This window comes from Aphelocoma coerulescens, chromosome 2 (assembly GCF_041296385.1).
Source record: "Aphelocoma coerulescens isolate FSJ_1873_10779 chromosome 2, UR_Acoe_1.0, whole genome shotgun sequence".
NCBI lineage: Eukaryota > Metazoa > Chordata > Aves > Passeriformes > Corvidae > Aphelocoma > Aphelocoma coerulescens.
The window spans coordinates 119,563,756-119,585,492 of NC_091015.1; the positions used below are offsets into that span (position 1 = coordinate 119,563,756).

The 21,737-nt window shown below is 39.1% G+C and overlaps 1 protein-coding gene across 2 annotated transcripts in view; it reads right to left on the bottom strand.

Moving 5' to 3' along the window:
• The window catches only part of TMEM241 (transmembrane protein 241), a 60,465-nt gene that overhangs the window by 30,565 nt on the left and 8,163 nt on the right, over positions 1-21,737 (bottom strand). The window contains exons 4-12 of one of the 2 annotated variants that reach the window (XM_069004618.1): positions 19,990-20,071; positions 16,712-16,789; positions 15,352-15,374; positions 13,588-13,639; positions 12,407-12,455; positions 10,360-10,405; positions 9,365-9,400; positions 2,621-2,655; positions 1,299-1,368 (exon numbers count right to left, since the gene is read on the bottom strand). In XM_069004618.1, coding sequence (XP_068860719.1) covers positions 1,299-1,368; positions 2,621-2,655; positions 9,365-9,400; positions 10,360-10,405; positions 12,407-12,455; positions 13,588-13,639; positions 15,352-15,374; positions 16,712-16,789; positions 19,990-20,071 — 471 coding nt within the window. Of the gene's footprint in view, positions 1-1,298; positions 1,369-2,620; positions 2,656-9,364; positions 9,401-10,359; positions 10,406-12,406; positions 12,456-13,587; positions 13,640-15,351; positions 15,378-16,711; positions 16,790-19,989; positions 20,072-21,737 lie in introns of both variants that reach the window. The other variant, XM_069004617.1, reaches the window with a different exon arrangement.

Consider the following 21,737-nt stretch of genomic DNA (forward strand, 5'->3'; position numbering starts at 1 on the left):
AAAGTAAAACAGCCAATATTGATGCCACAATTAACACCAATTTATTTCATTAAATAAATTGAGCTTTGCACCTTACTGCTGATGCTTCAGACATTCTGCAGAGGCAGTAGATTGAGCTACATCAGTTGCCCTTACCTTACATTGCATAAGGTAAGGTAAATAAATAATAATAATAAATGTATACTTATATTTTCCTCCAAATCCCACATATCTACCAAGACACTAGATTACAATATGTTAAGAGAGCAACTGAGATGTTTGTTTCTCCATCTTACCATTCCTTTTCCCTTCCTGTAGTGTACAGTGCTATCTACTACATATGTACTGAAGGTGGGCCAATGGAAACAGGAGTGGGAGACTACCAGAGTGGTAGTGTTCTAATGAAGTGAAAGAGAAGAATATCTGGGCTAGACAGATATCCATTAGTGCCTGCAATTAGACCTCACTTTTGAGAATAATAGATTTCACCTACCTACAGAATACCTAATTTCAAGTTACTTGTAGTGTGGATAGACCACACTTGGAAAAACATTAAAAAAACCTATGTACATTGGAAATTATTTAACAATCATTCTCATTATCCCCTTTCAAGGGAAAATCCAGATACAAGTAAGAAAATCCCTATCAGGAAATATTTTTGCCATTTGTTACCATGAAAATATCTTTTTCGCCCTCTGAAAAAAAACAACTTTAATTTGATAAAAGAGTGGGAGGGAAAGACAGGAATTTTTTAAAAAATTAAGATATATGGGAAATATATTTATGTTGTCCTGTGAGAACTACGCCATTATGCAGTGAACTTTTGCTAGTCAAAATAATGGAACACTTCTTGAAGCTTTACCTTTTTACCCAAAACAGCATTCTGCCAAATAACAAGATGTACAGGCAAATAAATCCATGTACACCCATATACTGCTGAAGACTAATACTTAGTAATCCCTGCAAACAGCAAGTGTGGGCTAATCCCAGACTTCAGAAGCATTTGAGAGATGCTATGTATCTAAGCTTTACTACACTGGGTAAACATTATTTTAATGGTGACTGGGAACTCTCACCATCAGAATGCATTAACTCAAGGAAACACATATACTTTCAGCATATTTGAATCTCAGGCCATCAAATGCACATCCACAGACATGTAAAGATATATTCTATGCAATTCTACTGGCTTATGGCAGCAGAAACCAGTATAAATAAGCCTTTACATGCTCCAAAAATTTTAACTGAGAGTATAGGCTAGAAGTCAGTGGGATCCCTTATTCTGAAAACATTTACATGACCTGTTATAGAGAGGTTACCTGGCACAGCAGCTGCTGTGAAACCTGTAGAAGTACAGGAATGGAAAATCCAAGGCACTGAAGAGATCACCTGAGGGATAAAGCAATACACTCAGTACATGGTGGGAAAAAAATTACCCACTGTTACAAGCAAGGCAACAGCAATTACATGAAGATTACTAGTTCAACATTCCTTCAAGCCTTTACAGCTGGCTGAGTTTTCATTTATGATGCTTTCCACATTTCTGGTGTGTTTAATGATTTCTCTCTGACCTTGCTTCTAGCCAGTTCCTGCCTTTGGTTGAAAAAGGGAAAAGGGATACCTAAGAGTATTCTTTGCTAGTATTCAGAAGGTCCTGCTTAAGCAACAGTGGACAGACATGTATCATATCCACTTCTTTTATTACACAGCTTATGATAGTTCCTACTGAAGCAACAGGAAACACAGACATATGGTGGCTGCTTCCCCCTCTGGCATTTGAACTCTGTAACACAGAGCATGTTGAGAGGTTTAAATAAATTCTCCTAGGTCTAAGTAGAGCACTTGAGTACTTGCATTTCCAGGAACCTAAGCCTTGGTTGCTCTTGGTAGCAATTCCAGTAGTTCTCTAGCCTTCAGGCTCTACAGATTTGCAAGAAGCTCCATCCTTCACTGTTTGAAATGTAGGACTGTTTCACTGAACATGTATGTCTATCCTGGTGGGGGTTTCCTATACACACAATCCGCACCACCAGGCAAAAGGAGGAATTTATGTTTCTTTAAATGATCCTTCTTTTTTTTTCTGGCTGAACAAATGTTTAATGAAAGCAAGAGATAATCATCATTACCCTTCTAACTATGAAAACACAAGAATGGTAGGAATATTAGCCACCATAAAATATTAAATTACTCCATATTTACCACTTGATGTGCTGCTATTTCAAGTCCTGCCATGGGCCCAAGCAATGGGATCTGTGTTATGAAAGCAACAAAACAAAATCTCTGCATAGCACTGAGGACAATGCAAAGAAGGAAACACAGTTCTATATGGATGGCTGGGACATTGCTCTGAAGAGGACATGTTGACTTAGGGAATCCTTGTTCTTTACCATGCACCACCTCGAAAACTGTTCTTTGTTGTCTGTCCCATGCTGATTTTTTTTGCAAAGGGCAGCTAAGAATGGTATTGGGAAATATTATGCAAATTGCACCAAGTTATATACCCTTCTCTCCTCTTCCTACACGATAACATATTATTGGTCATATTCAGGGCTAAAATCCTAAGAGTTTGGTCTCTAAAAACATGCATAGAAAGCAAAAGCAACATGGAAACCTACAAAAGAAACAACTCAGTTCACTTTACCTGCTGGATGGGATGCAGAGGCCAACAGCACCACACTAAAAAAAAATTTAAAAAATTAATTGGATACTACAGAATTTATGACATGGGCTGAAGACTACAAATTGACAGCTTTGTGTTTGTTTTTTCATGGTGAAATTTATTTTAGCTAAGTAGAATAACTGAGATACAAGTATCAATTAAAAGAAAAGAAAAGTTGATTGGGAAGGAATGTCTGGGGTCACTTAATAAAATTTCTGACCTGAAGCAGGACTATCACGAATATTTGTTCATGCTCTCTGGTTCTGTCTCAAAAAGGCATGTCTCAAAAACCTACCAGCACAGAGATTCCACACCTCTCTGGGTAATTTGTCCCAGGGCCACTCTACCCTCCTAGCAAAGAAGTTTTTGCTGTCCCATTTTTAAACCCCCGAAGTTACAATGTATGGTTGTTGTCCCAGATTATGTCAAATAGTGCATTTAGACAAGTTTAAAAGCGCATGAAAATAAAACCAAGTACCAGCCCAAATGATTCACACTTTTCAGAAATATACAAGTAAACAGGAAAATCAGCTGTGACCAGTTCTGCATCTGAAGTATCACTTAAGATTTCTGAGGTCTTATAAAGGCTCACACTCTGGAATTTGTGGTATAGAGCCTTTTTTAGTGTTACTGATCCTTCTTGTAAATTTCTCTCTCTTTTTGTTTTTTGTTTTGGTTTTTTTTCAAATTTTTCATTCCAAATTGTTTCTAAGGTTAGAAGGCTTCTGGGGTGCTGTGAGGTGAGATGAGATGAGATAAACATGCATGTCTGTAGAGCTACAGCTTCCAGTTACCAACAACATACAACCACGACAAACACTAAGGACAAGTGGGAGAAGAAGAAAAGATTATCTGGAGGGTTTGCCTCTTGATGAGCTGCAAGCACTGCTCTTAAAGAGGTAAAAAGACATTCATTAATGTCATGAATTCTCAAGCATTCCAGGCCAACTCCCTTTTCCAGTGTTAACACAGCTACTGTTTCCAAGCCTGTTCACTCACAGCTGGTCCCAGCTCTCTACAGGACCAAGCTTCCATGCTTGGTGACCTGCTCTTGAGGCAAGCTTGGTGAACCCCAGCATCATTCACAGAGTCACCAGCAGCAAAAGGAACTGCAAAGAGCATGGAAATCCCATGGCCAAGGAAGCCCTGGGGGAAGGTTGTCACTGAAATCAGCCATGAAACATAACATGACGAAGGAGGAAAGGGTTTATGAGGGACAGACAGGCAGGTATTTTAGGCTTTGCATTTTATAAGTCTTTGAAAGGCATCAGCTGGTACAGTATGTTCACATTCTCAATATTTATACATGTTTTTGAAAGACGTTATTGCCACAACGGCAAACAAGGCAAAGCAGACCACTTACAATAGGTAATTTACCCCACCTCTCCTCCCCATACATGGGTGCTCTCCCTGTCAAGGCATGCCAAGAGTAATTCACAATAAACAGGCCCAATTCCTCAGTTTCCTGGTAAAGAGAGAAAAGGAAGCAAAGGTCTACTGCTTTTGTTTGAATAACAGAGAAAACAGGAGACTGACAGGACAAGTGAAACTGTATCAACAGTGACAAAAAGTAGGACTAAACCATGTCTCTCCACTTGCTTTTTGAATTATTATATTTTAAACAAAACAGTCAGAAATAGTCAGAGAGAAACTTCCTTCTGCATCCAAGAGGAATTGATAACCCTAACAGACACTCCACATTTTGGTCCAAAGAAAACACGAGAAGAAAACAAAACCTTATTTGTGAAGTGCAGGGCAGGTTAAGGCAAATGGATTAGATGGCATTACAGCTGCTCTGTAGCTCTGCTCTGAATGAAGCATCAGTAAAAAAGACACGATGATGTTGTAAAACCAGATTAGGGATTCAGAGGTTTCTAGCAGGACAGTCCGGATATGAGGCTGCAGCAAAAACAAATTCCCTGTGCTGGATTTCTCAGCTCTTCTCTTTTTTTCCCCTGTACTCAAAACTGAGGGCTGGGTCACCTGTGGTTTCCTTTCTGGCTAAAAAGAGGTTTTGTCAGCAAGAACAGCAATTTATGCCTGCAAAGCTGCCCTCCCCTATTGCAGAAAATCTACTGCAGCATTTTTAATTCACAAAAGTGACAGATTAGCAGCTCTTCCAGAAGCCAGATGTAGTTTTGCTGCATAGAGTAGAACCTTTACCTCATATCTTTGTCAGTGTCATTTATTCACCATTTGAAATTCTGTATCTGTTTTCTCCTCTCCAGTGGCTGCTAGGCCATCTGGGCATGCGTTTGTGAGCAAATATCTGACAGGGACAGATACTGGGATGTACTGAAACTTCCTTGCAGGTTCTTCAAAAACAGTAAAATATCTCTACCTGCCTCAGCACAGGAGAAAGCCCAAGATGAGCTACAACCTGCTCCTAAGACACATTTATGTCTCCCTCAACATGTCGGGCAAGCATTACTACCCCTCCCCTCATGCTACCCCTCACCAGCTATGGGGGAGAAGTCTGGTGCCCTCTATGATAAAAAGTGGGGGAACACAAAGGAATAAAAGAAAATGTAAGATTACCAGAAAAAAACACTAGGAAGTAGAACACTAATGCAGAAGTCAAAGTACAGAGAAGTACAATATTGTAGTTTAAAAAAGGAGGTGGAATCAAGAGGATTGAAGGATTAAAGGCAGGATCTTGGAAGTACATTGACCCTCTTCTCTTCCTCCCTGCCCCTGCCCCAGATGCTTAAACACAAGGAAGAGTAATGAACAAGATGGCGCTGGACACTGAGAAGCAACATCACCCCTCCCTTTTCTGCATAGCACAGCTCTGCTTTCCCTCCTACACTTGTTCCTGGCCTGGCTCCCTTTTTAAAGCCATTGAATAATCATGTTGGAAGTGATGAAGTGAGAAGAACACCACGCTTTCAACATCAGCAAATATTTTTTCAGATCTGTTTTATTCTGGAAAGTTCCCATTCATGTACATTTACATAGGGTGTTCTTCTCTCCCAAACTGTTCCAGATTTTAAAACAAGAAACAGTGCGTGGCATGTAAGGACAACATATGTTAGGAGACTGCTCATTTCAGTTGCACTTCTGCAAGCGTCCAACAGAGCCTTCTCTTATATTTATTTATTTATTTGTTTGTTTGTTTAATTTTACTCTAACATATTGGTAGATTCTAACATCCAGTAATTTGTGGCAGATCTTTTAATCTGTTTTGTGCAGGCAGTCTCTACACTCAGTAGAGTACAACTATGCTTTCTTACTGAACTGAGAAACACTTTGAACAGCCCCTATTACAATACTCCTATGTATTTTTCCTACATATTAGGAAAAACACCTTCACTAAAAGGCTTATCAAGCTTTGGAATAGGTTGTCCAGGGCAGTGTCTGAGTCACCATCCCTAGAGGTATTTAAGAGACATGTGGTGCTTAGGGACAAGGCTCAGTGGTAGGCTTGGTAGTGCTCAGTAAATGCACTCAATGACCTTAAGGGTCTCCTCCAACCTAAAAGATTGGATGATTTTAAACACTACCTGGCTGTGCCCACACAGCTGCATGTCTGCTGTCTGATCTAGGTTAGAAATAAGAAGCTTTAAAGACCTATTGATAATAGTGCTAAGAGGAGAAAATTGCACTGATACCACACTAGCAAGTTCCTTCATACATCATAGAATCATACAATCATGCTTGTATAGACAAGGCCTCCAGAGCACATTAAACTGTCCTGTCCTGGAGGTGAAACTGGGGTCCTATCATGGCCAGAACAGTCCTTGAGAAGGCCTGAGAAGAGGAAGCAGCATATACCTTAACACCTTCTAAATCAAAAAATTTAGTGCTGGGCACCCTCTGACAGAGATAATCCATGTCTACAGTAATTCAGGCCCAGAGCTGCCCGGAGTTAGTGTTCATTCAGAGAACATTCCTTTAGTCAATGATATTTAAAAGTAGTTTTGATTGTTTTCTACAGAAATTAAGTTTGTGCAGTAAAGCTGTGTGTACACAGCTCCACGCAGCTCTCAAACACACTAAACAGCTCCATCCAGATTTGGGAAGCGGCAGTGATCTCTGAGATAAATACATGTGCAGAGGTCTCACACAGAGGCAAACCCTGCCAGTGCCTCCTGCAGCAGAAGGGTCCCATTGATGCCATGAAGATTTTTGCCTTTTCTTTTATACCCGTTATACCTTTTTACAACTTCTGTATTCCTAGTGCTTTTTGCCTACATTCTTGGACTTGTTTGTTAAGCTAAGAGACTAAACATTTTAGAAGCTTCGTAGCTAGAGATCAGTGTGCCCCAGACCCCAAGGTCCTCTCCAGAGCACATTCTGTAAACTAAGATAGAACCATCCAGGGGAAGGCTCCTGGGGGAGGGGGGCTCACTTGAGCCTCTCATTGGGGAACCTTTGATAGATATGCTAATTAGTAAAACCTATAATGTTATACCCAATGTTGGGGAGGGGGGAACGGAGAGGGACAGAGATAGACTTGGCGGGTTGCATCTCGATGCATATGACCTGGACGTGTACACCTAAGGATCCTTAAAATAAATACCAAGGTAAAATCCCTTTTCCCCTTCTAACCATGTATGACTCTTGATTCTACGATCAGGAAAAGGCATCACCATTAGACCCTGGAGGTGGCACATCATGGAGGTTGCAGACAAGCAGAGAGCTTCTGCCAAATTTTACACCCTTTCAAACATCATCAGCTATTTTGACAAAACAAAACTCTAAAATAAACCAGATGTCACTTACTCCATTGTCCATGGTACTGCTTGTTTTCCCCAGGCAAGATGAGGTCCAAATGCTATGGATTGTGAGCTTCTCTAACACATAGAAATATGTACACATACAGATACATAGACATACAGATATACACGGACCCAAGCCAAACAAATAAGCATTCAGTTTGCTACCTCCCTTAAGCCACCTGTTTTCCAGCTTTGCACCATCACCTTGTAAGCTATGCTGACCTTTAAGCCTCTTCTTGGGGAAAAACTTTGGAAGTGTTGTTAACAAATTTTTGCTCTTAAACAGATGCTGAAGATAGCCATCTTCCAATTTGCACAAATCAACTGTTGGATTGTTTGTTAGTTTGTTTTCTGTAAAAAGAACAGTTTTAAAATACATATACCACTGCACCTCACAGTTCCTTAGCGAGAAGTTTCTCTCTTTCAAAAGCTTCCAAATAAATAATCATACTTTCCATGGAATGTGGGACTCCTGCTCTCTGCTGGACACAAGTTCACAGACTTCAAAGGACCAAGATCACCAACTAACAGAGGAGCAACCCAGCCCTGACTTTTCAATCACTGAAAAATTAAGACCTTCGGACAAAATCTGAATTTAAAGGTTCAGGCCTAGGTGCAATTTTCAGCGAAAACTGAGACAGTCAGGCAGTTGCCAAATGAAAAATCAATTGATTTTACTGCTTGGTTCATGATTTCCCTTCAACACACAGAAGTAGCTACATCTCGTTCCAGACCTCATAGGTTATTTCTGCATGTGGCAGCGTATTTGCAAATTCCATGACTAATTCTTCCAAAGGTTCAATAAACACACCTACCTTCTTTGCATAAAATTGATTTGCTTTGCATTTCATAGTAGATGGAAAACAACAACTGACTTAAACAAGAGCCTACTTCAAGCAAACTGATATTCAGATATTGTCCATAAATGGGACCCTGGTGAATCACAAAGGCAAAAGCAGAGGCCTGCATTACTTATTTAAGGAAATAGGAGATTTGATTGAACTAAGATAGAAAGAGATATCAGTGTTATCATATTGATGATGCTCACAAGATAAATGGGAGTTAGAGGGAAGCAACTGTCCTACACTGGTGTCCCTGATATATTCCTATCAAGGATCTTTCATGTGATGAAAGCATACATCCATCTAATGAAATGGACTAGCACAACTAGACTTCCCTTTTGTTATGCTTATTCCCAGCTTCTGCTGCCTCTTTCATTCCTTCTGACCACAGAAGGAATTCCTTTGAATTTATTATTCATACTTCATAGTGTTCCCAGATGACTTGAGGTATGAACCCAAGAAAAGCGGCCAACATATATTAGATGTGTTTATGGATGGAGGAGAATTGAATCAAGTCTCTAGATCCCTTATTTGAAATAAAGCCTCACAAAAACCCAGCAGAAGCTATGTACACTGAATGTCTTGGTTTGTGGCTCTTTGAGGAAAGGAGTGGATTTAAAAAAGCAGGGGAATGTATGGTCAGTGACTCAGGCTCTTTCACTAGCTACAAAATAACAAGCCACTCTTATATCTCCAAATCGGAAAAACAACTGAAAGTCAGAATTACTCAATCCCACTGATGACACTCTGAACAATAAGTTACTGCTCGTGTTCTTTGCACACAGTACTTTTGTAATCACTACCTCCTCTTCTGGCAATTTTGTACAAGTTTTATTTTCTGAAGTGGGATATTGCCAGGGAGTTACTCTGTAAATATTATTTCTGGAAGTGATAGATCACTTGTGCACGTGGTGATTTAAAAATTCATAATTAACACCTCGTTACCTCCCCAGGTATATATTGGCATGTGCACCTACAACTGGAGCCAAAAAAATTCAGATGCTACGACATTCAGCTTAGCACTGTTCTTTCAGTGAGTGTCCTGCTAAATAAATACATTTAAATAGGGGTAGCTATGAGTTTCTTCCACAAGCCACAGTTGAAAATGAAAACATACACCACATAAAAACAGCTATGGTGTATCAAAGACTTATTCATTTTACCTGAATACATAGTTGATGTACTGTTGGTCCAGATCACTGGGAGATGAGGGAAAGAGAAAAAGGTGGGTTTTTTAGCAATGCACTTCATTTGGTGTAACAGATCCGTATATTAAGCAATAATGTACAGTAATGCTGTAATATTACATTATATTAATTTATATAATATATAATAAGGTTAACATTAGGTAATACTAACATTATATTGTAATTATAAACATTATAAACATAATATAATAATAATTTTATCAACACAAGTCAATTAATTATCATTTAAACAACATATTAATTAACTCAGAATTCACACATTATTTCTGTTGTTACTGTCCATGGAAGTTTCATTTGAAGTGAAGATGAAGTGAGACTGATTAAAATTTAGACCCTTTAACCAGAGATGGAAAGTGGATTTGAAATAAATAAGCTTATCCATGCATGTATATTATACATCATGTGCAGTATCAATATATCCATCTCCATCCATACAGAGAACTGCAGATTATAGACACTGTGAACATGTAATGCCACCTGATCCCAAGACTACTGTTGTGTGGTTGCAGTTCTAACATGCACATGGGATTAGTACAGGGTTTCAAGGTGTTTAAGGTACTCAGTCATTCCCTCCCTGTGGTAAGTCACCAGCTGCTGACCACTTTTGAGACTGTGTCACAAAGGGAGATACTGACAGATTCAAACTATGCAGCTTTCCATGTGAACACAGACTAACATTTCCTCTTAACACCTGTGCCAGTAATTAGGGGTTCCTTTTCCAGGGCTGAGTCATCACCCTTGGATAATACACTGTTTAAAACTAATTCAGAGTTCCAGTTAGTAGTATAACTATCAATAACCACATGCTATTGTTATGAACAATAAATAAGGCTCATCTTGCAAGAGAAGTTATTAATGATTAACCAGGAGTGGCCCAGCTCCTGCTGATCATGCAGAGCTCCCTACATCACAGCCATCTCTCCTTATAAAAGAATAAGAAAACACATTACCTTAAAGAGCCAGGTTTCCACAACTTGTGAAATATTTTGTAAGCCCCTGTAATTGAAATGACATGTGTAATTACCATATCGTGCAATCATTCTGACAAACAACAGCTTGTTTGGCCGTGGTACTGGCAGAGATGGAACCCCTCTGAATTACAGTTTAGCAACATGGCACAAAGGATTCCCAAACCATGAGTAAAACGAACCTGTTGCTTCAAATTAATGGTTTCCAAAGTGTTACCAGCTCTGAGTACAGTCATGCTTTGTGGTTCTGCTAGTCCTTCTGAGGACAAGACATCTTCTAGCTCACAGCAACAACAAAGGAGAGACTGTGTGTGTGGGTTTGTGTGTAAATACATACAGAGAAGAGACACAGAATGGGTTCTTCAGCCCACACCATTTTGGGGGTAAGTTCTGTGACATGTATGTTCATCTACACAGAGCTGTTGGCTCTGATCCATCTTTCCTATTTAAAGTTCTCGCAGCTCTAGGGTCTCCAGGTCCTTTACATTCTTGACCTGCCTGCCAACCTCTTGTTAGCTTACATTTCTATTCTGGGTAAAGATTTGAGCAGTCGTGGAAGAAATAACACAGCTTCAGGCTCTATTTTTGCAGATCCTTTCTTTAAGGCTTTGGGGTGGTTTTTTTTGATTCACAGACAAAACTAGAACATGAAAAGTAAATGCAGTAGAACACTATGAGATAGATGTCCTCAATTCTGCCTCCATCAGACAAGATGAAGGGTAGAACACACATCCTTTCTGTAATGCTCTGTCTCAATTTACTATGCAGTAAGCGAGTTCATCTGTTTGCCCTTTCTCGTAGCACCTTCATTTCAGTTGATAGGAAATCTAATTACACAAATAACTCCCAACAGTCATATCAACAACTCTCAAAACCAAGAGATGGAAGGCAGCTATATTTTCAGCATAAACATTATGTTGGCACTTCCTACACATTTCAAACACACAAAAGAAGCATTCTGAAGACTCTCTAAGCTATTTTCCACCTCCATGACCAAGCACTGCTTTACAAATGAGACCCCTTGGCCTTGAGAAAGAAAGAACATCGCTCATTACAGCAAACAAGTATTTGAAGTGGAAAATCCATAGCTTTTACTTTTATATAAATGATCAAATATTTACCATATAATATTTCTCAAAAAACCACAAAACTATTTCTTATTTGTATGTTAACAACATTTCAGATGGGGATCTCTAGACCTCCCTAGACAGGAATACATATAAAAACATTACCTCTGCCCTGAAAATTTTACAGTATGAATAGAAGAAATAAAGAAGGAATCATCCCTAATCTGCAGACAAGACTTAACATATGAATGAGTCACTCAGTATATAGGACAGATAAGAATCAAATACAAGTCCCTTATTATCCACCAAAACACTCCAAAAGACAAAAATCTCCTAGTTAAATATTGCTACTCTTGTTTTCTTCAGATTTTCTGGGTCTGACTGTGTCTAGCTTTTCAGGGAAGAACTACGATTTATCCAAATCAGTGTTTGGTCTGAAAAAAAAAGACAAAAGAAAACCTGATGGGTTATGCAACTCATTGTTAAAATTTTTAAAAAATGCATATGATTGCCTAAAAAACCCCAACATTTCAACATCCTTCCTCTGGGACCATATTCCATGATATTTTAGTATATTTTTGTCAGTTTTTAAATAAAATCTGTGTGTGCAATAAAGTTCCAAGTACAAGTTATTGCTTGTTTTTTCATGTTTCTTCTCCCCTCAGAAAGACGTCTCTCTCAGTATGCAACCATCAGAAAACAACCAGAAAAGCTTAGTGCTGATTAAAATTGTATGTGCATTTTCCCATCCACTGTTAACAGACTGCAATAGGTAGTTTTTTCCGTTGTTGTTTTCAACACAGAAGCTATAAAAAGAATGCACTTTCTTGTATTTACTGATCTTCATTCTTTCCAAGTGTTTCTTACATATAGAGTCTCAAATACCAGTAACTTCATAATAAAGCTGGTTTCGCCAACACATTTACCCTTCCTAATTCTTTTTCTAGAAGAAAATTACTTACCAACACAGATCAAGTGAATTAGAGCCCATAAATATCCGTTTGGATCAAACTGCAATAAAGAACATCTACATAAATAAAAGCACGATCGTGTAAATACACATATTGCAATTTCCCTGCTTTGCAAAGCAAGTACAGTGAGTGGGAGCAGTGCTACAAAGACAGGGAAGATGACTAAAGAAGACTAGGAAGACTGACATTCTTCCTGTCACACTTAGAAACCTGGCATATGCCGGTTATTCATGCTCTCAGCTCGTCTCAGCAAGGATAATTCTATTCCCTTCAGATGTGTACACCAATTTAAGCAGTCTGAGCATATGGACCCCAGCCTATTTGGTCTTGTATTGACAATCAGCGACAGGCAAGATGATCAGAGGACCATCACAAAGGTTTTGTCTTGTCTCCTTTCCCCTCTGAGCCTCTGCAGCAGCTAAGCAGTTTCTCTACAAGGCTCCAACTAAACAGAGTATTCAAATGGATGTCTGTTTGAGCAAAGTAGGCCCTCTTCACAATCAGTAGGGAAAAGCAAACATTTTTGAGAGGAATTCACCTGGCATATTTTAGATGTCTGCTTTCAGGTGAGACTAATTATGTACCAGGAGATCCTGCTCTGCACCATGGACTATGATGAGAGCTAGTGCAGGTGCAACACCTCCGATGGCCACATCTGATCAGATGTATCCAGACAAGTTCCAGACTCATCCAACTTCAGATATTAACTAAGGTATCTAAAGCAAGGAAGCAGCTTTCCTAAATGCCCAAAAGAGAATCTCCAATGAATAGATCTTTGCTGGATGGAGCACTCTCTGGAGGTACCTTCTTTCTTTCTCAGGTAGATACAGAAAGTGGATACAGTAAAAACAAAACTAATTCAGGAACTTGCTGAAAGTACACACAATTAATTCAAACCTAAGTGATTCGCTGTAAGCCCTATTAAGAAGTAAAACTGTGGTTTCCCCTGCCACCACCTTCACCAAAGAGCAGTATGTCCATAATGCTCAGGGGTTTTATTATGATGTGAACACAGTAAACCCAGCAAGACTACAACACAGCAACAGCAAACATTTACAATTCCCTTGCAGGAATCCTACTCTAGCTTACAAGTAAAAGCTGCATCCCTCGTATGCTGGCAAGATGTCAAACATCAAGGCCTAACTAGAGCTGCTTTACAAAGCAGAGCTCACCTGTGTGTCACACAAAGGAAGGCACACTGCTGCTGCCAGGAGGAACAGCACACTGTGGAGAAGAGAAAGAAAAAAAAAAAAAAAGCAAGACAAATGCTTTCAACCTGGTTTTGTACTCTCAGCAAAGTAGAGGCAATTCCAGTCAATTTTACACTGACACTTCCCTTACTTAATTTTCTTATTCCATATTTAAAAAGTAATTCCTGCCACCAAAATTGAGTTTTACATCATGCATTCTTCATAACTTGTACACAGCAAAGTTTTATGGGAAGAGAAGCGGCACAAAACATCACAGAAGTGATGAAAGCAAGATTTTTTAGTGGAGAATATTTTTCTTCACTAGCCATCTCGGTTAGCTAGGCTTTTTCAGAAAGCCAAAATCAGCCAATTTCTGGCTGAATGGCTACCAAGAACTTCTTCCATTAGGATGAATTGCCTGTTACAACAATTCCAGCAGATGTGACTCCATTACAAGTGACATTGTTACTCCAGAACACAGAGCAAGGTGGAAGTGACTGGTATTACACTAGAAATGTCTTAAGGACAGCACAAGTCCTCTCCTGGTCCACTGACTCAGGCTAAATAAATTCTTAACCTGTGGCTGAGTCAGTATTGGTTCAAGCTACATGGAATACACTGATGTGGAATTTCTGTCGACTGTCCCTATTAATACTAACATACAGTTGGTTTTGCAGCTTATTTTCCTACTCTCTAAGGGCATGGGAAAAGACAGAATAAAGATTATAAAAAATAATGATATCCTTGACAATAATCCAGTGGTGAAGACAAGGCCACAGTAAGTCAGATAATGGAAACAACAGGAAGAAATTAGGAAGATAGTTACTCTAAGTATACTAAAAAATAACCCAAAATTATCCATTCTTAAGCACAGCTAAAAGATTACAGGATGTGGAGGACAGCAAATATCCATTCTTCAAGGGGATGTAGGGGGCACAGAATCAAAATTTTAACATATGACTGGTTGACTTCTGCTTGTCCCTTTCTATTTCCTTTTTGAAGCCTAAACAACCAGGGCCAACAAGGGTTGGCACTGTGTAGCTTAATATCACAGAATCATCAAGGTTGGAAGAGACCTTCAAGATCATTTGTCCAACCATCAACCCAGCACCAAAATAATCAGCCTAAACCCTATCCCCAAGTGCCACATCCAAACAGCTCTTGAACATTTCCAGAGATGGTGACTCCATCACCTCCCTGGGCAATTTATTCCAATGCCAAACCACTCTTGTAGTGATTTTTTTTTCCCTAAAATCTAATCTGAACTTCCCCTGGTGCAATTTAAGGCCACTTCCTCTTGTTCGTTCACTTGAGACATGGCAGAAGACACTGACACCCACCTTGCTATGAATGACTCTAGCAGAAATGGATCTCATTTACCTTTCATTTCTAAGGAAAGGCATTTTTAGCTACTTTCTAAAACACTAATTATCTTTCTCTTACTGTTTACGAACTTCAAACTCACTGGAACTTCAAACCTGGTTTCCATCTCCTTTCCAAAAGCATTGTTATGAGCACTGATTTTTCATTCATTTCATTTTTGTAAGGAGAAAAAAACATATCTATTCAAGCAATTGTTAAAAAAAATAATAAAATTAATTACTCCTGTGTTGCAATTTAGGCTCATTGCCCACAGGAATGCGCCTTACATTCTTCACTGTTTTAGTGTGACATTATCTGAAGCAAATACAGAAGCTGGAGCCAAAACAAGTCAGAATCTGAATCTGAGTAGTTTTAAAAGCTTACCTACAGACTTTCAGATGAGAGGTCTGCTGTAAAAAAGAACGTATGATTAAAACATTAAAATTTAATGATAAAAATGGTGAAGTAGTGTTTTCTCCTTCCAAAATCTGGAAAGTGATGACAGCTGATCTTACTGCACCACACACATTAAAACTTCAACAAGCAATATTCAAAATTTGAGCACTGTTTAGCAAATTTAACTTGATAAAGAAGAATCAGGATTACAGATAAGCCTACTCCACCTTGATTTATATTTTCAGATTGCTTACCTGCAAGTAAACCTAAAACCAGACACGAACTTCATACCTGCTCCTCAAACTTGACTTGAATTATACCAAAAACGTGTAAAATATGTACTCAAATATTGAGTTTTCTTAATTAGGTACTGCCCCATTCAAATCAGTCATGATCTAAACTCATGAAATTTTCCCAATTCTTGATATGGAATTATTCCTGAGAAGCTTCCAGTTAGGCCTGTGTTTTCATTACCCTTGTCCGTAGTGCTTTTGTTTTTAAAGAGAGGAGTCATAAACTTGTGACACAGAAGGAAAATATGAAACACTTTGACAGGGACACTAATCAGAGGACAATGACACAGGGACATGCCATGGTACACACTGCTATGTCCCTTAGGCATAACCTTAGTGATCTCTTCTGTTGTTAGATGCAGTAAACACTCATTTATCTTTCTTCTTTATAGACAACAGATATAATGAATGGAAGATGCCTTTCACAGCAAACCAGAGGCCACTGTAGAAAAAACTTTGTGATGAATGATTTCCCACTCTTAGATCACACAGCAGCTCTGCAGTCAGAGAAACATTTCAAAAAAAGCCTAAAAAGAAGGCTCCCCAATTCATTTTGTGAGAAAAATACCCCAGCTCTTACAAAAGGGTACAGAATGATTCTCCTGACTTTCATAGGGGCAGAATCTCAAGCGTTCAAAACAAATTCAAAAATGTACCGTTCCTTCTGCATTTTATGTGGAGGTGTGACCTATCTGTAATCATACAATACACTAGATCTATTATACTGATTAGTTCTAAGGACATAATCCTCCTTCCTCTCAGCTCAAACAATGAGATTTTTATGTGGGGCATGAGAGAGAGGGAATATTAATTTTCTAAAAGAAAAAAACGAGCAGGACCAAGCCAGTCTTAAAAATGCAGATCAGACTGGTGATATGTATTTGCACTGCTTCATCAACTAAAGGGGAAAAGGAAACATCAGTATAGATATTTGTCAACAGCAAAAAACTCTCTCTGGGTCTCATTAATGAGTAGCTATTACAGTGAGTCTAGAAAAGTAGATGGCACTAATGCCTGTATTCTATCACAGGAGTTACCTTGACTTGATCAATTACCTCTTTCAGCACAAACTTCTGGAACCCGCAGGTTACAACTTCTGCTGCGTTGTGCACAGTGAGGAACACTGGGATTGGCTGCCATGGAGAGAGAACAAAAATGCCCAAATCAACCCAGAACAGTCACACACATAGGAAGGGGCACTCCTCCCAGAGACAGCTGTCCCACATGTCTGTGGTTTGGGGTTTTGTTTTTGAAGCTGTGTAAACCCATGCCACATTGCCTAAAAGAGATTTAACCCATTACAATCACTACCACATGGTACAGGCATCTTTAAATGCAGATCCTGCTGCAGACCTGCTTGCTGTGTCTCCCACTGCTGAATACTCAGTCAGTTTGTTTGTACACAGCTACCCCAGTGAGATTTGCTCCAGGTTTCTGCCTCTAGTTTTCCCTCTCTGATCCAGGATCTTCAGCCTCCAGAGTAAACAGTTCTCATTTGTTGTCCCATTTCTGTCTGCTGATACTAAGAATACAGTGTGACTCCTAGCAACAGAACTGTGGGCAAGATGATTTTAGGTGATTGTTTTCAGTTACTGCTAGGAAGAGCTGCCCAAAATTAGGATAGAAATGCAATAGTTCATGTACAAATGATGTTGAAATTATACCCACTGAGGTATCTGGACACCATCCCAACATGAAATCATTAAGAAACAAACCCCAACGATAACAATAATGAATCAAGCACCCATTGCCCTGGGCAAACCCAACCAGAATTAGTGGTTCATAATACTTCCTCCAGATCAGATCCATGGTCTCTCAGACAGTTGAAACAGAAGCAATTCTATGCTCTGATTAAGATAATCTAAAGACTAAGCCAGTTCAGGAAGCAGTATTTCCCCACTAGTGTATAATATTTAAATCACAGTAGCAGAGAATGAGTTAATTTCTCAGTGATGTCCAAGCTGCTAAGTATCAGGTGATATACGCAGCAAATATCTCTCAAATGTGACTTTACATATTTTCTGTAATTCTCTTTTCTTTACCATGAAGCCAGATAAGCATTGCTCATTGAACATTTTAAGTCATAATGAGAACTGGGGTGGATCCATAAACACAACAGTTACACCTAGATGAGAATGAAAGCACACAAACACAACTGGCATGAAGTTGTTGTACCTAGCTTCACCTGAAAATCAATTCTCAACCCTGCTGCTGGACAACTGAGAACATAAACCCAGAAGTATCTAACATAAAAGCACTCTGAGCTTGACACAGCACTAGGATATACAAGAAATACCCATAAACAAAGGAAAGTTGACAGCAGAATTTACATTCTTCCCTTCATGAAAGTAAATTTGTTGGGTTTTTCTTTCCTCCCTTCTGCTTTTGGCTCTTCCAAATGTGTTTTGGAGCCAACAATGGCTCCAGTTTGCCTAGCCCAGTTAACCTTCTCCATATGTCTATTGCCTTTGATGCAAGTAGTTCTTAAATTTGTGAGTGGGCTTAATGCTTATGAAAAGAAAGGTTTACTGGCTGGGCAGGCAGGGTGAATAGAGACTGTACAGATCTCCCCTCACAGCTCTGCATACTTTTTTTAATGCATCACAGTCCAGAGCTAAGCAGTCCTCCTCCAGTTCTAGCCCTGAATCCTTGGTCTGGGGAGATTGCCAGCACCTCTAGGAAGAGGCACAAACAGAGATTAAAGTTGTAGCTTTGCCAATATACAGGAGTGTTTGAAAGTGGGTCCCCTTGGATTTGATAATAAAAGTACACAGAATTTCTGCTTTAGGAACAAACCCACTTAACTCAAAGATGCTGTTGAGATGAGCCAATTCAGTTATGATTTTGGGAGAGTCCACTTTCCTTCTCACTCTGTCATAAAATTGTTGTACACAAAGTTATTGTAAGCAAAGCTTCTCTGTAGGATTGAATTTCGCCCCACTACAAGGCAGCACATAATAATTATGGCCTAAGACTAGTCATCCTTTTGTCTTGCTTCATAAAATGGCCACAGAATTAGATCTCTAAATCCCCCTTCATGTACAACAGAAGCCATTAAGAAATGGAGATGCACCTGAAAAAATATTTGGGATACAAATCAAAACCCTCCACAGCCTTTCTGCCACTCCAGTGCAGTTCATTCATGAATGACCAGAGCAGGAACAGGAGGTTGACACAGTAACTTACAGGATGACTAGGAAGCAAGAAGAAGTAATAGAGAGGATGTGATTCATAACTCCTCCACCACCCAGGTGAGCAAGCAGAAAAGATGCTCCTGCATCTTTCAAGCTTTAGTGATGCTTCCAGACAGGGTTGTCCTTAGGGAACTTTGCTTACCTTACACCAAAGAAGCCCAACGGAACTTCCTTTGACAAGGAACCAAGAGGAAGTAAATGCAATCACCCTGAGACAGAACTAATCTGGGAGCAGAGGGCTTCTGAGCAGGTCTGTGCTTTCCCAATATTATTTGGGTCCAAGATAAGGCCTCCAACCTTGCTTACGAGGACAGAGACCTCCTGTTCTTTTCTGTTCTATCTCTCTGCTGGGATTTTCAAGGGATCACTACAATCAGAATCTGGTAAAAAAAGTCCCTTTTGATTCTCCTTGGGGTTTAGGAGGTGAGAGGAGCAAGCTGGCTCTGGAGTTACATTTAGATGCATTGATAGAATGCAGAAGGGAACTAGTGCATGATATGGGCTTGCAGACTGCATACAGCAGCAAAAAAATTGTTATTTTTAAAAAATTAGTGCCACCAATTTATTTTACTTTTTTAAAGGAAGACTATATAATTTAAGCATAAAGCATTCAAGTTTCATGAAAGCAGATTTGACATTCTGTAAACATTTGGTAAATTACTGTGATGCAAATGAATCATAAAACAGAGTAATCTAACCCTTCCCATAATTTCTTTCCAACTTTCTATTTATTATTTCAAATCCTGCAAAGAATCAAAAGCTTCTCACTGAAATGGTCTTCATCAATTTCCTGGAAGGATTTGCCACAGATCCCACAACCCCATTCCTCCTTTTACAAAGTTACAGCTACTGATTTCTTCAGCTTCTTCCCTACTTGTACAGTTCAGACCACTGAGAATCTGTTCAGCAAAACACTGCATACTCTGGAGAGATGCTGAGTGCTTCGGACTGTCACAGAGATGCTTTCTGATACTTAGTAGGAATGAACCAGTGCATTAGCTCCATTAACAATGGATCTATTATTTAAACCCCTCCTGCCTCCTTTCCCCTCAACCCAGGAACAGCATTAAACACCATGTATGAAGGGAATGGTTTTTGTTTACAAAGTAGAGATAATAAAGAACTGGTTCATTTCTTACCAATCTAGAGAGTGCCCTAGAGCCAGCATAAATAATGCCCACAAAAAGTACTGATGCAGGAAGCCATGACAGGATTTCAGACCTGTGAAAACAATTAAAATCCCATTATTTCACCACATTCTGTTTATATACAGAAAGCAACAGTTGCATGCAAGGAATGTAATAATATGTAAATACATACATACAATTCAAACATGCATATTGAAGTCACTGTCTGATTGCTCAGTGCTCCTCCCATTTACTAAGGAGTCCAAGTCAGAAATTATTCACTTTATCTAATCCAAGAGAGGAACTGACTGCAGATATATTTTGTTTGTTTTACTCTTTCCCTGGCTCCTCTCCCTCCAAAATCCTGTTGTTGTTTTTTTCTCCCTTAGAAATTACTCACATTGGTTTTCAAGGAGAGACATCTCAACTAATTTCCTTGATATTCTGTGAAAGGAACAAAACCTGACAAACGAAGGCATAAAATGGCTCACTTGCACAGACAGCACACATTTTCACTATGTACAAATACACTTGGCCACCCACACATTCATTTCTCAGCCAGATTTACAAAGAGACTCTTCCTAAAGATCGGATTGTCTCTGTGGGAGCCTATCTCTTGAGATTTCCTAATGATAATCCTTTGACTAAGCCAAACTCCTAGAGGCAATTTGACAACTAATGGAGGGATGAAGTCATCAGATTGATTCGATTAATTTTTTTTCGCCATGGTTACTGCAGCAGGGTCAGGTTTCAGTTCTGAGAAGGGGCTTCAGAATTTGCACTTTTCCTATTTTTGATCTTGTTACTTAAGGGAAAAAAGGAATCAGATAGGTGGTAAATTTCAGAGAGAATAATGTAAGATTTTGGGCAAGGGAAGAAAGGAGTAGCAGTGAGGTAAAGGCCTGAATCAAAGGCTTCCCAAGACTGAAGACATGGCTGCCCCATTCACTCTTCCCAAGCTTTGAATTAAAGTGAAGGGAACATTAGTGATCAGTGCTGGTTCTTGAAAAAAAAACCAAACTGCTTGTAGTTCCTTAATTTGCATTACACTTCTAATTAACACGTAAACTTGAAATGCAATTATAGATACTGGTACACCACCACACTTCATGGAAGACCAGAAAACAGAACACTAAACCATGAAGCCAGAACAGTATGAATGAAAAAAAAACATGTGCAAAGATTCACATAATCACAGACAAGGGAAAAACCATAAATATCACATTTCCTCTGTTATATGTATATATATTTTTCCAAGACACTCAATCAAAAACCCAGGGCCACAAAAATAATCTTTAGATCCTTTCACCGGCATAAATATTTGCTCTGGGTTTTCTTGAGTAGTCACAATAAATTTTTATAAAAATACAGTTTCTTTTGAGGTTATTCACTTCAACTGGAATTTCATCAACCAAAATCTAATACTGTCATACCTCATTACCAATGAATTCACATCAGACACCAACAAAAATACCCCCCACCCTATTGGAATGGCAACAAATGGAAGAAAGGGGGAGGGAAGAAAAGAAAGTGGGTCTGGGAAGATAAAAGGAACACATGATGAAAACCAAATTTTCATTTAGAACATAAAAATATCACTCTTTCATGTTCCCCACCACTAAATTGTAGGAATCCTAAATATGTCCTCATCTCCAATGCAATTCTGAGAAGTGCAGTGGAAAAAGACTTCAGATGCATTTTCCATGATGTAAGGGTAGAATTTTATGCTGCCAAGTGGGAATTTCAGGACTGAAAAAGAA